A 16,905-nucleotide genomic window follows, 5' to 3' on the forward strand; every position below is an offset into this window, starting at 1 on the left:
GTAATTTGTTGAAATGGCTCTATTCTACTTCAGTTCTATGCACTTGTGTTGTGTACTGTTTATTTTTGTAGCTGTACAGTTGTGGCCAGAAGTTGAGAAAGACACAAATATAAATTTTCACAATTCTCCTGACTCAGTTTGTATGATGGCAATTTGCATATACTCCAGAATGTTATGAAGAGTGATCGGAGGAATTGCAAAGTCCCTCTTTGCCATGAAATTAACTGAATCCCCCCAAAAAATTCCGCTGCATTTCAGCCCTGCCACAAAAGGACCAGCTGACATGTCAGTGATTCTCTCATTAACACAGGTGTGATTCAGCTGTGGGATCGGGGCACCACCAGTACAGCGCTTGCTCAGGAATGGCAGCAGGCAGGTGTGAGTGCATCTGCATGCACAGTGAGGCAAAGACTTTTGGAGGATGGCCTGGTGTCAAGAAGGGCAGCAAAGAAGCCACTTCTCTCCAGGAAAAACATCAGGGACAGGCTGATATTCTGCAAAAGGTACAGGGATTGGACTGCTGAGGACTGGGGTTAAGTCATTTTCTCTGATGAATCCCCTTTCCGATTGTTTGGGGCGTCCGGACAAAAGCTTGTCCGGAGAAGACAAGGTGAGCACTACCATCAGTCCTGTGTCATGCCAACAGTAAAGCATCCTGAGACCATTTATGTGTGGGGTTGTTTCTCAGCCTAAGGGGTTGCTTCTTGCCTAAGAACACTGCCGTGAATAAAGAATCCTCCGAGAGCAACACATCCTCCGAGAGCAACTTCTCCCAACCATCCAGGAACGGTTTGGTGACTACCAATGCCTTTTCCAGCATGATGGAGCACCTTGCCATAAGGCAAAAGTGATAACAAATTACCTCTGGAACAAAACATCGATATTTTGGGTCCATGGCCAGGAAACTCCCCAGACCTTAATCCCATTGAGAACTGGTGGTCAATCCTCAAGAGGCGGGTGGACAAACAAAAACCCAACGCCTTTGACACTTATGAAATGCTTGTAATTATACTTCAGTATTCCATAGTAACATCTGACAAAAATATCTAAAGACACTTAAGCAGCAAACTTTATGGAAATTAATATTTGTGTCATTCTCTCAACTTTTGGCCACGACTATACACTGCATTTGGGAAATGGCATGTTATTGTATCTAAAAGGGGACCATTTGAAAAGACTGTGGAGGAGTGAATGGGTCTGAAATGCTTTTTTTCAAAATTAAAATGTCAATACAGTAATGAGACATCTCAGTACATATTTATAAAAGTCACTACACTTGAATACATGAACATGTCATGATTAATAAACATTTTACATTCAATTTGCAGATACATTTTTAAAAGGATCAGGGTTGACATTTTTTTAATTATGTAAGAAAATACTGTTCTTGTCATTGACTAATTCTATAGATTTTAATTAATATTTAAGTAAAACATTTCTGGTACGGATATATATCTGAAATTGACTTTGATATACCAATCAACTTTAAAATGGGGAAACTACTAACTGTTTTGTGACAAGTTATTTTGGAGGAGCTAAGTAACTGCGTTTTTTATTTTTCAATGAAATGTGTAATATTATTCGAATGAAAACAACGCTACTGAATTAATTAACTTTATACTACCTGGTAAATTCTTCATACACAAACACATATATTTGAAATCTGGGTTTGTACAACAATGCAAGACCAGCTGGCATATACGAGTTACATCATGGGAAAGTGGCTCAAGGCGATGAAGCTAAAAAGCAGCGCCTGCGTGAAAGCAGGAACGGTGGAGGAGTTTCGCTGTTCTGCTACTGTAAAATCTTAGCGTAGTGAATCGCTAGGAGAGATACAGGGGAAGAACGGAGCCGAATTCACGAGCGTTCCCGGATAATGCTATTTTGAAATGATAGTGACTGAATAAAGTCTTTCTACATGAGATGGACTATTAGTACAGACAAAAGTTTGTATTTGCCTAGGATTTGAAGAGTTTGCGAGCAGCTACCTAACTAGCGATGCTAACGTTAGCTAGCGAACTAGATACAGCTGTAAACATGGTTTAAATTGGTTTCTCACTTGACGTTATATTGCAGTGATTTAAATTTAGTATGAATTATTATTTTATGAATGTGTGTCTGTCGTAGCTAAAAACGTATTTAGGATACATTTATGCTTGGATTCAAACAGCCGCAGTGTGTACACAAATCAAACAACTGCAGCAGAGGCAGGTAAGCCACCGCTCGCACTGTGTTTTTGTGTTCAGAATGGATAGAAAGAAACTGTTTCCAAACGAACGACGAATGTACCTTTCGCTTGATGACACAGTTGTAATTTCAGTTCCTGTTTCAGCTCCTGAAATCATCCGTAAAGAGGTTTTGGTTGCCTTTTTTTCTATTATGGAAATGGGAAGCTGCTGTTTTTTTAATATAGTCTTTGCATGGAAATTATGTTATTCATTTATTCTCACTGCAACGCCCTATATTTTCCTTAGTATGTTATGCCTTTAGTATATCTGGAGAGGAAAACTGCTAAAAATGTATCTCGTTTTCATTTTGGCATCAATGTCAAAAAGCCGGTGCTGGATGACTGGTAGGATTTAGGTCAAAGTACAACAGATGTTATGAAATACACCCTCGGGTTCAGTCAGCAGGAATTGATGGAGTCTCCCCTGTCATGTCTATATGAATTATCTGGTCATTGAACCAAACGAAATGCACCAGACATGGCTCTCAATTACAACTGAACATCAGTATACCTTATAAATATAACATGTTTGCTGTTTTTAGAAGCCATCAATATTGACCAATACTTTCATTCTTTACTACTGTCTCAACCCTTTCCCTTTTTCTTGAATAATTAAGTATTTGTGTCATGGAAAAATCACATTATAAATCTAATAGGCATTCATTCTCTAGGCCTATGAAGAATAGGCCTACATATTGTTGATATTCAATCTCAATAGTCATCAGTCAATAGTCTATGCTTATCACGAACCAATAGTTACTTGAGAAACCCAACTTGAGGGAATTTAGTGTGACATTCAAATGTAACTGCCCCCTCAGATGTAATTCATACAGCAGGCTTCGTCCAGCAGCGTGAGTCACCCATGGCCACGACCTGCCTATATTTAGCCATGCATATTAATTGAATCCCCTTTTTAAATCAGTTTTATTCTGAATGATTAGGTTATTGCCATCATTGGACGCCAGACTGATGCATCTAGCGGTCACATTACCTAGTTAGCATCACTCATGCAGGATTGAGCAATAGGGGTCAGTCACCTTGCTGACTTTGAGAATTGATCATGTGCTGCTGATGGCTAAAAGACTCAAACCAATCTCATAAATGTTAAAAAATTTTCTGTCATTCAATAAATTCCTCTCATTAGCTATACAGTTGAAGTCGGAAGTTTACATGCACTTAGGTTGAAGTCTTTAAAACTCATTTTTCAACCCTCCACAAATTTCTTGTCAACAAACTATAGTTTTGGCAAGTCGGTTAGGACATCTACTTTGTGCATGACACAAGTAATTTTTTCAACAATTATTTAGAAACAGATTATTTCACATATAATTCACTGTATCACAATTCCAGTGGGTCAGAAGTTTACATACACTAAGTTGACTGTGCCTTGAAACAGCTTGGAAAATTCCAGAAAATGTCATGGCTTTAGAAGCTTCTGAGAGGCTAATTTACATCATTTGAGTCAATTGGAGGTGTACCTGTGGATGTATTTCAAGGCCTACCTTCAAACTCAGGGCCTCTTTGCTTGACATCATGGGAAAATCAAAAAAAAAAAATCTGCCAAGACCTCAGAAAAAACAATGTAGACCTCCACAAGTCTGGTTCATTCTTGGGAGCAATTTCCAAACGCCTGAAGGTACCACGTTCATCTGTACAAACAATAGTACGTAAGTATAAACACCATGGGACCACGCAGCCGTCATACCGCTCAGGAAGGAGACCCGTTCTGTCTCCTAGAGACGAACGTACTTTGGTGTGAAAAGTGCAAATCAATCCCAGAACAACATCAAAGGACTTTGTGAAGATGCTGAAGGAAACAGGTACAAAAGTATCTATATCCACAGTAAATACGAGCCCTATATCGACATAACCTGAAAGGCAGCTCAGCAAGGAAGAAGCCACTGGCTCCAAAACCGCCATAAAAAAAAGCCAGACTACGGTTTGCAACTGCACATGGGGACAAAGATTGTACTTTTTGGAGAAATGTCCTCTGGTCTGATGAAACAAAAATAGAACTGTTTGGCCATATGTTATGTTTGGAGGAAGAAGGGGGAGGCTTGCAAGCCGAAGAACACCATCCCAACCGTGAAGCACTGAGGTGGCAGCATCATGTTGTGGGTGTGCTTTGCTGCAGGAGGGACTGGTGCACTTCACAAAATAGATGGCTTCATGAGGACGGAAAATCATGTGGATATATTGAAGCAACATCTCTAGACATCAGTCGGGAAGTTAAAGCTTGGTCGCAAATGGGTCTTCCAAATGGACAATGACCCCAAGCATATTTCCGAAGTTGTGGCAAAATGGCTAAAGGGCAACAAAGTCAAGGTATTGGAGTTGCCATCACTAAGCCCTGACCTCAATCCCATAGACAATTTGTGGGCAGAACTGAAAAAGCATGTCGGGAGGCCTACAAACCTGACTCAGTTACACCATCTGTCAGGAGGAATGGGCCAAAATTCACCCAACTTATTGTGGGAAGCTTGTGGAAGGCTGCCTGAAACGTTTGACCCAAGTTAAACAATTTAAATGCAATGCTACCAAATACTAATTGAGTGTATGTAAACTTCTGACCCACTGGGAATGTGATGAAAGAAATAAAAGCTGAAAGAAATCATTCTCTCTACTATATTATTCTGACATTTCACATTCTTAAAATAAGTGGTGATCCTAACTGACCTAAGACAGGGAATTTTTACTAGGATTAAATGTCAGGAATTGTGAAAAACGGAGTTTAAATGCATTTGGCTAAGGTGTATGTAAACTTCTGACTTCAATTGTATGTCCCACTGGCACTGATATACCCAGTCTGTCCTTCAGTGTGCTCAATAGAGATGTGTTTGTGGCTCTCCTATGCTCGCCCCTGCTCTCAAACCAGGAGGAGAAGGAGAATTTGGGTCAGTGGGCCCTCAGCCCGTGTCACGCCAATTTGCTCTGACTGACTGATTCACTCTGTCCCTGTGTTCTCTCTCAACTTCCATCCCCCTCTCCCCCTCACTCGGCTTCTTCTGGTTCCCCTCTCTCTCCCTCACTCGGCTCCTTCTGGTTCCCCTCTCTCTCCCTCACTCGGCTCCTTCTGGTTCCCCTCTCTCTCTCCCCCTCACTCGGCTCCTTCTGGTATCCCTCTCTCTCTCCCCCTCACTCTGCTCCTCCTGGTTCCCCTCTCTCTCTCCCCCTCACTCGGCTCCTCCTGGTTCCCCTCTCTCTCTCTCCCCCTCACTCGGCTCCTCCTGGTTCCCCTCACTCGGCTCCTCCTGGTTCCCCTCTCTCTCTCTCCCCCTCACTCGGCTCCTCCTGGTTCCCCTCTCTCTCTCTCCCCCTCACTCGGCTCCTCCTGGTTCCCCTCTCTCTCTCTCTCTCTCTCTCTCTCTCCCCCTCACTCGGCTCCTCCTGGTTCCCCTCTCTCTCTCTCCCCCTCACTCGGCTCCTCCTGGTTCCCCTCTCTCTCTCTCCTCTCCATATCTTATTCAGATTTTCTCTGTCCACAAGGATGTTAGTTTCAGCTTTAATTGTTCAATTGAATAAAGTAGTAGGTTTTTATTGGTATGCCCGAGACAACCATCCATGTGTGATGTGTTCGATAACCTTGAAAGAAACTAGGGTATTGGTCCCTTGGGAGGCACACTGTTCCTTAATGGAGCTCCACCATTTCTACATATTTAGCTACTTCTGTTAATGTGATTGTGAATATCCCCCCCCCCCAAAAAAACACCATATCCCCCTGTTGTCTCCCTCCAGAGGATGGAGGAGCTGTGGAGACGTGGCATGCCCCTGTCAGATCGAATGGAAAATGACTCCCCAGCCGATATAGCCCCAGGGTCCCCGACCACAGCGGCCCCGTCGGGCTCCAATGCCTCCTGGGTGCCAGACACCCCCCTGGTGACCCCTGAGGAACCATACTTCCTCATGACGTCCACTGCCCAGACCGTGTCAGGGTTCTTTGTCTGGACAGCCCTGCTAATAACCTGCCACCAGGTAAGGGGCTAGTGAACTCTTTCTCACACATACATACACAAACACACACACACTCTTATGTTTTTCTGCATGCTGCATCTAACATATGCTTAAACTGTTTGTACTCAAATCATATGTTAGTGTGGTCTCACTGCTGCATAAGATGGATGCCTAGTGCCTCCAGTAGTTTTCTCAGTATGCACAAATCAAATTGGAGATAGAAACTGCAGAAGCATATGAAGGCATCCCTTCAGATTCCTCACGCCTGCTAAGTCCAGGTTGATTATGCACTCTGGAACACCTCAGGCTGTTCAACCATGATAAAGTAGTTGTGACAGGTCTTCAAATATGTAGTCATGTTTCCTGCAGACCACTAACCTCCTGTAGGTTCAGAGCTACTGAAAGGCCCAGGTTAATGATTTCTCTCCATTGTGTGTTGCTGCTCACACAAAGGGTTAAAGATGAGCCGTCGCTCTGACAACAGGTGTACCTAGCTCTGCAGTGACATCAGAGAGCGGGGGGCTGTTGCCCAGCAACAAAGCTGGGTACGGTGCTCTGTGTGCGAACACCCTACTGTTTGTTATTTTACCAAAGGTGTGTGTGCCCAGGCCAGGAAAGGTGATAGGTGTAGCTTTGTGTAAGTGGGAACCTGGGACAGGATGAAGTAGACAAAAGGTATTGATGACAGAGCCTGCTCATCCGAATGGAAAAACACAACACATATCCACTCATCACACACACACGCATGATGTCGACTGCTCTCCCCAGGATGTGGGCAGGACCACAAAGTCACAGTCACTGAGCCCTAGTGAAAACGCATTGATTTCATGAGACACTTGTTTCAGCTAGCCCATTTTTAGCAAGCTTACGTTGACAGAGCTGTGGTCCCTCTCAGGGAGAAGGAAGCTGTTGAATATTCAAACACAATTACCCCCCTTTCACTCCATTGTCTATTTAACTGCCATGTTTATAGTTTTTAAATTATTCTCCTACAATGAGGCACATTATAATCTAGCCAGGTCCTTTAGGAGCTGAGATTAAATGATGCCCTCTTCACTCTGTCCTTCTCTTTCTTGTCTATGTATCTTTCCCTATTTTTCTCCCTTTGACAGATCTACATGCACCTGCGCTACTACAGCTCTCCCAATGAGCAGAGACACATAGTTCGCATCCTCTTCATCGTTCCCATCTACGCCTTTGACTCGTGGCTCAGCCTCCTCTTCTTCACTAATGAAGAGTACTACGTCTACTTTGACACGGTCCGCGACTGCTACGAAGGTGAGAACCTTCCCACCCTGTCAATGGTGTATGACTCTTACCTGTTAAAATAGTGTTTTTAAATGTATTGGTATTAATATACATTTTTACATTTTATTTCACCTTTATTTAACCAGGCAGGCCAGTTGAGAACAAGTTCTTATTTACAACTGCGATCTGGCCAAGATAAAGCAAAGCAGTGCAACAAAAACAACAGAGTTACACATTAACAAATGTACAGTCAATAACACAATAGAAAAATCTATGTACAGTGTGTGCAAATGTAGAAGAGTAGGGAGGTAAGGCAATAAAAAGGCCATAGAGGAGAAATAATTACAATTTAGCATTAACACTGGAGTGATAGATGTGCAGATGATGATGTGCAAGTAGAGATATTGGGGTGCAAAAGAGCAAGAAGATCAATAACAATATGGGGATGAGGTAGTTGGGTGTGCTATATACAGATTGGTTGTGTACAGGTACAGGGATTGGTAAGCTGCTCTGACAGCTGATGCTTTAAGTTAGAGAGGGAGATATGACTCCATTCATCTTTTTCCCTACCCTTGCCCCGCTTGTTAGATATTATGCACATTGATAGCTTGATACCAAACGCCCTTTCCATTTGATTTATCATAGTATCAGGCTAACAGGAGGCAGCAGCAGTCTGAATGATCAGACTGTGACAGAGAAGTGAAAGTGATCTGGTGAAATTAATGAAGCGTGTGGACAGAGAAATACAGCTTCACTCTATCCAATCAGAGTAGCAGGATCAATGTACAGCCAGCACTTTTCTTTAGACACCGGCAAGCTGGCCAGTTGAGTTATTTAGACCATGTAGCACCTCACTTGACTGACATGAGGAAGATAATTACAAAAAATACTCTGATCAAGTCGTACCCAGAAAATGACCCATATCTGTTACTATACTCGTTTTGTCTGACTACCCGGCACACCTCTAGCAGGACGACACTGGAAGAAGTTTATTTTGTGGAACTTAAACAAAATGTTATTAACCGGTCCCCATGCTTTTAAAATAATAGTTCTGTTCCAGAGAAGAATAGATCACTTTTGTTCCCGCTTCTGATTTTGTTCCTTGAAAAATGACGTTCTTTTCCAGTTTTCAGTTCTGTTCTCTGAACCGGTTCCAACCCCTGGTCGTAGTAACTAGTGTGTGGGAATCTGTTCTGTCCCCGGTGACAGATGGGCTTTGCAGTCTCTCTGCCTTTACGAGAGTGGCCATCTTTGTTCTCTTGTTGTTTCCAAGGCCTGCTGGGATTGCTGGGGAGGGGAAGCCTGTTCCCTAGCAACAGTATGCAAACGACTGAAGCCTTGAGAAGAGTTTTAGAAACCACTCACTTATGAACAGATAAATTGTCTGGCTGTTCTGTACCAGCCGGCTGTATCTCAACAGAAGTAACATCAACAGAAATTGGCATTATCATTTTGTTACAGTGGTTACATAATAAAGACAGGTGTGCCCCTTGGTTACCGGTCTCTGCCATCAAATTATACCTGACAAACTCTATTGTATGTACAATGTACAACCCTATGTATGTTTGTGGGGAAAAGGGGACCTCAGTGCGAAAGTGTGCTCAATGCATGAACGAGTGCTTTGCACTGCACATTTTGTCTACCTTGTGTCAAAGAGAGTTGTGTGAGTCTATGATGCATGAGAGAATGCTGTGTGTGTGTGTGTACTGTATGATGTGTGTGAGTGCTGGGAGCGCATGGATTGACGGCTGGGGAGCTGACAGCTCAGCCAGGCTGCACACAGTGGGCTCTCCCTTCCAGCACATGGCACACCGCACAGGCAGCAGCTGTGGCCCCAGGGCTCCACACTGCTAAATATAGAGGGCCAAAATGCTGTCATAAAGTTACACACTCTCTCTCACACACACACACACACACAGCAAAGTACACACACAGCAAAGTACACACACTGATGTTGTGTATTTAGACATGCATGCTTGTATATGCAGCGATATGTGTGCAAATATAATATACAAAGAAAGCAAATGGAATAGGCAGGGGTCCTTTATGGCTGGAGTTTCCATTGCCAGAAAAGAGAGAGAGAGCAGCAAAGATTCAGGATTGATTCGTCCTGTAGTTGCTTCACCACCCTCAAATTAGCATGGCCTGAACACCTGGGACAGCAGCTGAAACCACATTCCTCCCAGTCAATGACACCAATAACAGTGTTCACAGCCAAAGGAGAGACAGAGAGAAGTCCTGCAGCCTCTTCTTCCCCGACAAACTGGAAGGGATTCAGTCTGACGAGAGGATTTTCCCTCAACTCTCCGTCTGTCCCAAGGAGTCGGGACCCACCACTGTGCTCTGTTCATTTGAAGCAATTTATTTAATTTCCAAATCAATTGAAATCTCTATGAACCATTCAAATCTCTTAGATAAATAATTTATGCTAATGAATGTATTCAAATAAACAGGCGCGTATTAGATTATACCAGTACTGGACATGTGTTGTTAAATAGGATGGTAACTGAATAGTTTTGGACTAAACATTCAGGTGGATGGATATCAATATATGGGAATCTCTGGAATATACATTGTCACACACACACAGAGTGGGGGAGGGTAGCTTTGTGTGCACACAGGGGGACAGAGCGATGTTGATCCAAGCTAGAATGGAGGGCGGTTTAGCCAGAGGCCATTGGGGACAATGACTCAGTCTCTCATCTTGTTTTGCTTTCTGCACTGGCCCATGCACTGACACAGCACATCAGCATTCTGCTCATGGGAAATCGGGACCAAGGCCTTAATACTGTAGAGAGGAACATGGCCAATGCCTCTAGATAGAACATGTTTACTTCTGTGTGTGTTAGTGTTCTTTCTCGTTAATGTTTCTGGGTTCTCAAGGGATGCTCAGAGTCCAAAAAGACCAAATACACACAGACAGACAGATTGTTTTGGGGATTGATTTTGGATATGAAGGCTTTGCTGGGTTAACCGAAAGACTGCTGTAGTTACATAGAGGCAACTACCCCCATATTCTCTCAACTCTCTGACACTGCTTACATGTGTTTGTGTGTGTTTCCTCTGTAGCGTTTGTGATCTACAACTTCCTCAGCCTGTGTTATGAGTACCTTGGAGGGGAGAGCGCCATCATGGCTGAGATCAGAGGAAAGCCCATTGAGTGAGTCTCTCTCTATTAACACTCTTTGTCCTCTCTTATAAAAAAATAAAGACAATTTATGTACAACCCAAGAATGTCATTCAACCATCCCACAACTGCAGAATAGTAATGTGTATCAATACTTTATTGTATGGTTTGAACCTCTTTTCATGCAATTTTGATCTTGAGAACACAGACTACCAAATGCTTGTGTCTTGGCTGTCTACAGGTCCAGCTGTGTGTACGGCACCTGCTGTCTCTGGGGAAGAACTTACTCCATTGGGTTCCTCCGATTCTGCAAACAGGTATAGTGAAAGCCTTCTTCTCACACATTATTTGTGAGAAACCCTTCCATTTGAACACAGAGTTGTTACAGCATTACATATTCTCTCTCTCTCAGGCCACTCTACAGTTCTGTGTGGTGAAGCCTCTGATGGCCATGATCACAGTCATCCTGCAGGCCTTTGGGAAGTACAGAGATGGAGACTTCAAGTACGTAGGGCTATGGGACACTCACTCATTCTACTCTATACTATATCAGAGTATTTGCTTAACCTGTGTTGACCTCAGTGAACTGTTTCAAAAGCCACAGAGGATTCATGTTTGTCTATAATATCTTTACTAGTCTGTACTTTTGTGTATGAACAGTTTAAATGTTATTTGTTTGTTCTCACAGATGTTTTTTTTACATTTACACTATTCTGGCTGTAAATCTGTTTTCACCGAAATGTCGGGGTTGTAGTTGTCAAGCATCTCAGAGTAGGAATTATATTATGTAATCTCTAAAATAAGACTTTGCTAAGACATCCCTATGTGTTGACACTGTTCTGATAGCTGGCTGTGCCTCTCTCTCTCTCTCTCTCCAGTGTGGCCAGTGGGTACCTGTATGTGACCATCATCTATAACTTCTCTGTCAGCCTGTCTCTCTACGCTCTCTTCCTCTTCTACTTCGCCACCCGCAACCTGCTGGTCCCCTACAGCCCCATGCTCAAGTTCCTCATGGTCAAGTCTGTCATCTTCCTCTCTTTCTGGCAGGGTAAGGAAACCTCTTGATCGACACACACACACAATGTATCATAGATAATGCTGCATCCAAGTGTGCTGACCCTCTCTCCCAGATAATACACACAATGTGATTTGACAGTACTCTGATCCTCCTTCCTCGATTTCTCTCTCCCTCTCTCTCTGGGGGATAAGGTATGCTGCTGGCCATCTTGGAGAAGTGTGGAGCCATCCCTAAAATCAACTCTCCCGAAGTGTCAGTTGGGGAGGGCACGGTTGCCGCTGGCTACCAGAACTTTATCATCTGCATTGAGATGTTCTTTGCCGCTGTGGCCCTGCGCCACGCCTTCACCTACAAGGTCTACATGGACAAGAGGCTGGACTCCTACGGTAAGGATACAGAGGAAGGGACTATCCATGCAGTTTAGAGAGAGAACTGTTTAAGTAAAAAGAAATCAAGTCATCACTAGCATATTAGTGTGTCCCTGACTAAATGACACAAGCAGTTGCTTATGTTTCTGGAACTGTGTTCAGTGAGTATTCAGAACACTGGTTCTCCATGGTTGTTTCTGGAACTGTGTTCAGTGAGGATTCAGAACACTGGTTCTCCATGGTTGCTCTTCAAGTCTATTTCAGTGACTTTGTTCCACTGACTTGCTCTGTCTGTCTCTAAATGTTTCATCCTCTCTTTTATTCTCCCTCCTCTCCCTCGGTTTTTTGCTAAATTTTTATTTTGTTGAATCCTTTTTCTTCTCTCATTTATCTTCTATCTCTTCCTTATTCTCCTGTTCTGTTCTCTCACCCTTCTCCTTTTTTATTGTTCAATATTCATCCTTGTATATTTTCTTATGTCCACCCTCTCTCTGTCTGTCTCTCTCTGTCTCTCTCTGTGCTGCACTATAAGGGTCCTTTCCTATTTATGGACAGTACGGTAGGTCTACCACTAGCTCAGCTGTGTTTGGCTTCTCACTGCCACAGTACTTTCTGGTTGACTCCATTTCTGTGATGTGCTCATATTTTGTTATTCTATTGTTTTTTAAACTGTTTCTGAGATATAGAGTTTAATTTTGTACAAACAATTTATTTTGAGCGTCCTCAGTGCTGTCATACATTTGTATTGCCATTATTGTACAGTATGTGCTGCTTTTATCAATGTATTATTTTGTGGTGTGTATGAGTTCTCCCCTTGCAATGCACTAGGAGCTCCACTGGCTGTTTCTGTCTGTTTGGTTCAGTAGTATTATGTGATCCTCCATTTTGTTTACTCATGGCATTCAGGTTGCTCACTGTAGGGTTCCACTCTTTCTTCCATTATCCCTCATCCTCCCTTTATTTCTATCCTCTCCCGGCAGGTCGCTGCGCCCCAATGAAGAGCATCTCCAGCAGTCTGAAGGAGACCATGAACCCCGGAGACATGGTGCAGGACGCCATCCACAACTTCTCCCCGGCCTACCAGCAGTACACACAGCAGTCCACCCTTGAGCAGCGCGGAGGGGCGCCGGTGTCCCGCAGCCACAGCAACCTCAGCACCCGCGACAACGAGAAGACCCTGCTGCTCAGCTCCGACGATGAGTTCTGAGCCCCCCTACACACCGACCGGTGGTACTACTGGGAGGTAGAGACGGGAGGGGCTTTATGGACTCTACTATAGTGCTGTACCAAATCGACAGGCTTGAGTCCTTTGGCTGATCCACTTCATGAACATAGTACTCATATTCCTCAGTCTATATTGACAATACAAGCAACCTACTGCATAGGTGTCCATTTCCACATACCACTGCCAATATGGATCAATACAGATACACACATGTGCATAGATCATTCCCAGGTGTCTTCAGGCTGTGTTAACACTACAAAGGCCTACTAGACAGAGAAACACTCACCAACGTGCATGCCATTGACATGAGTGCCATTGAAATAATACAGCATCCCCCTCACCCTCCTGCCAGCTCTGCCTCTTGCTTAAATGTTGCCAAATAGAGGGAGATCCCGCTTGGTCAGCAGGACCCTCTCTAACTTAAAATGTAGATTTCAGAGTGACTTGGATAAGACACTAAGGGACCCCGAAATCACTGTATATTTGGATGTTTATTGACCTGATGGTGTTGTTCTCATTTTTAAACAAATCTATTATGAAGGGAGGTTATTATTATATGATGTGTGTTAGTGTGTGTTGGAAGGTACAGTGAGGATAATATAATTGGGGGTCATTTGGGGTGTCTCCCGGAATGTTATGGTTGATGACGTATTGAGGGAACAGCTGTTGACAGAAGTTTGGTGTGGGCGACTAACATCGCTCACACGAATTACAGATGAAAGAGGAACTTGCTTCTTAGCAGAGCTGGACTCGGCCACAGCAGACCGGATTAGAATCCCGTAATTGGGGCATTATGTGCGGCACAGATCAGGCATGTTTTTACCATCAGGTTGGTGTAATGGTCATATCACGCCCGAACTGCGCATGTGCAGACCGTCTAATCAAAGGCTGTCTTTTGATCATGTTTTTACCATCAGGTTGGTGTAACGGTCATATCGCGCCCGAACTGCACATGTGCAGACCGTCTAATCAAAGGCTGTCTTTTGATCATGTTTTTTGGGACGAAAATTTCAACTTGTCAGTGTCACTTTCACAAGGTTGGAGTAATAACATGTTCAACTACTTAAGACATTGGCTCGAATCTAGATTGTGTCTTTAGATTGAGAAAATAAACAACTAATTTCACTGTTCTCATCTCAAACCTCAGCCTGGTCTGTTTCGCAAGCGTTCCTGGAAGTCTTCAATGTTGCACCTCTGGGTTTAGAAACTCTGTGAAGTTGTCAAAGGGTATGGAGACCAAGCATTTCTTCCCCCTGGTGGCAAGAGGCAGAGAGATTTCCAGCCCAGCCTCTGGGAGGAGCCTGTTGAGCATAAATAGTTTCTTTGAATACATAGCCAAGCCTTGCCTATCTTCAGCATTAATATACTTCAGTTATGCCTGAATATACCTGCTTTCTTCAACATGGCTGTTTTCTTGTCTTGTTAGGGTTGCTATGTTGTTGCTTAGTGTCACTAGCCTCATAGATTTTTCCTTTGAGAGGTCTTTTTGCTGAAGACAACACACAGATCATTTTGAAACGTTTTACTCATAAAAAAAATCTCTCACTGAACTGTCAATTCCAAAGCTGCAGTTTTACAAAAACAATGTAAATAGGAAGACTACCCATATTTGAATACCAGAGGGAAGTGTTTTTCTACAGCAGGGGTTCTTAAACGTTTTCATCTCGAAACACAAATTAGAAATGTTTACCGTTCTCCCGTGACTCAAATCTTCCTCTAACGACCCAAATTAAAAATAAATAGTGTGTTATTATAGATGTATTCTCATAACTCATAACCTCTCACATGCCCAGGGTCCACTTCGGGTCAAAAAACCCTTTTCTACAGGGTCCAATAAATACAGTACCAAAAGTTACTATTCATTTCAATGTTTTTTCTTTATTTTGACTATTTTCTACATTGTAGAATAATAGTGAAGACATCAAAACTATGAAATAACATATGAAATCATGTAGTAACCCCACAAAAAATAAACAAATTGAAATATAATTTACATTTTAGATTTCTCAAAGTAGCCACCCTTTGCCTTGATGACAGCTCTGCACACTCTTGGCATTCTCTCAACCAGCTTCACATGGAATGCTTGAAGGATTTTCCACATGCTGAGCACTTGTTGGCTGCTTTTCCTTCACTTTGCGATCGAACTCATCCCAAACCATCTCAATTGGGTTGAGGTCGGGTGATTGTGGAAGCCAGGTCATCTGATGCAGCACTCAATCACTCTCATTCTTGTATAATTAGCCCTTACACAGCCCGGAGGTGTGTTGGGTCATTGTCCTGTTGAAAAACAAATGATAGTCCCACTAAGCGCAAACCAGATGGGATGGTGTATCGCTGCAGAATGCTGTGGTAGCCATGCTGGTTAAGTGTGCCTTGAATAAATAAATAAATCACTGACAGTGTCACCAGCAAAGCACCCCCACACCATCACACCTCCTCCTCCATGCTTCACGGTTGGAATAACACATGCGGAGATCAATCCATTCTCCTGCTCTGCGTCTCACAAAGACACAGTGGTTGGAACCAAAATTCTCCAATTTGGAGTCATCGGACCAAAGGACAGATTTCCACCAGTCTGTCCATTGCTTGTGTTTCTTGGCACAAGCAAGTCTCTTCTTATTATTGGTTTCCTTTAGTCATGGTTTCTTTGCAACAAATCAACCATGAAGGCCTGATTCACGGTCTCCTCTGAACAGTTGATGTTGATGTGTCTGTTACATTTATTTGGGCTGCAATTTCTGAGGCTGGTAACTGATGAACTTACCCTCTGCAGCAGATGTAACTCTTGGTCTTCCTTTCCTGTGGCGGTCCTCATGAGAGCCAGTTTCATCATAGTGCTTGATGGTTTTTGCGACTCCACTTGAAGAAACTTATCAAAGTTCTTAAAATGTTCCAGATTGGCTGACCATGTCTTAAAGTAATGATGGACTGTCGTTTCTCTTTGCTTATTCGAGCTGTTCTTGCCATAATATGGACTTGGTCTTTTACCAAATATCTTCTGTATACCACCCCTACCTTGTCACCACACGACTGATTGGCTCAAATGCATTAAAGAAGGAAAGAAATTCCACAAATTAACTTAAGGCACACCTGTTAATTGAAATGCATTCCAGGTGACTACCTGTTGAAGCCGGTTGAGAGAATGCCAAGAGTGTGCAAAGCTGTCAATGTAAAGGGTGGCTATATATGGATTTGTTTAATGCTTTTTTGGTTACTTTGTGTTATTTCATAGTTTTGACGTCTTCGCTATTATTATACAATGTAGAAAATAGTCAAAATAATGATCAACCCTGGAATGAGTAGGTATGTCCAAACTTTTGACTGCTACTGTATATTTCATAGGTTTGAATGTTAAGTATAGGCTACATACACTTAAGTGATTGTTTTAATGATGTGCCCTATGCTGTGTCTTGGTTAAAATGAATATATATTTCCGAACAGGATATTGACAGGATATTGTGCATAAAGTTGAACTAGATAATGGAATATGTTTATTGGTGGGTATAATAATGATAAAGCACAATGCTTACTTCTGTATCGTCTCTGCTCCATATTCCTTATATTATTTTGTTTCATACTTTTGTGTTCATTTGTATATTGGTATTATTCTGCTTTATAGATTCTGATGCAATTTTTTGTCTTTGTGGTATTTAAACAACCGCAAAATAAAAGGACAGACAGAATTGAATATTTTCATTTGGTCCTTTAGTGTGTGTTGAGTGAGAGAAGAGTCAGTGGGAT

General features: G+C 42.7%; 1 protein-coding gene across 2 annotated transcripts; it reads left to right on the top strand.

The window, feature by feature from the left end:
- The first annotated feature begins 1,707 nt into the window (after positions 1–1,707).
- Positions 1,708–16,856, top strand: LOC109884386 (transmembrane protein 184B-like). 2 transcript variants are annotated; one of them, XM_031827583.1, is made up of 10 exons: positions 1,730–2,211; positions 5,963–6,199; positions 7,291–7,456; positions 10,496–10,586; positions 10,795–10,870; positions 10,966–11,057; positions 11,432–11,601; positions 11,763–11,957; positions 12,472–12,498; positions 12,920–16,856. In XM_031827583.1, the coding sequence occupies exons 2-10, from the start codon at positions 5,966–5,968 to the stop codon at positions 13,144–13,146; spliced, it is 1,278 nt and encodes a 425-aa protein (XP_031683443.1). In that variant the 5' UTR covers positions 1,730–2,211; positions 5,963–5,965; the 3' UTR covers positions 13,147–16,856. The 2 variants fall into 2 exon arrangements, with proteins under 2 accessions (XP_020331947.2, XP_031683443.1); XM_020476358.2 differs by lacking the exon at positions 12,472–12,498 and having other exon boundaries at positions 1,708–2,211.
- The last annotated feature ends 49 nt before the right edge of the window (positions 16,857–16,905 follow it).

Source organism: Oncorhynchus kisutch, linkage group LG6 (genome assembly GCF_002021735.2).
Source record: "Oncorhynchus kisutch isolate 150728-3 linkage group LG6, Okis_V2, whole genome shotgun sequence".
Lineage (NCBI taxonomy): Eukaryota > Metazoa > Chordata > Actinopteri > Salmoniformes > Salmonidae > Oncorhynchus > Oncorhynchus kisutch.

What these genes read in the sequence shown, in the direction of transcription:
- LOC109884386 (XM_031827583.1), top strand. Translation starts at nt 5,966, where the DNA reads ATGGAGGAGCTGTGGAGACGTGGCATGCCCCTGTCAGATCGAATGGAA. An exon ending in TACAGAGATGGAGACTTCAA is followed by an intron (nt 11,058 to 11,431) that starts GTACGTAGGGCT and finishes CTCTCTCTCCAG; the next exon opens with TGTGGCCAGTGGGTACCTGT. An exon ending in CTTCCTCTCTTTCTGGCAGG is followed by an intron (nt 11,602 to 11,762) that starts GTAAGGAAACCT and finishes CTGGGGGATAAG; the next exon opens with GTATGCTGCTGGCCATCTTG.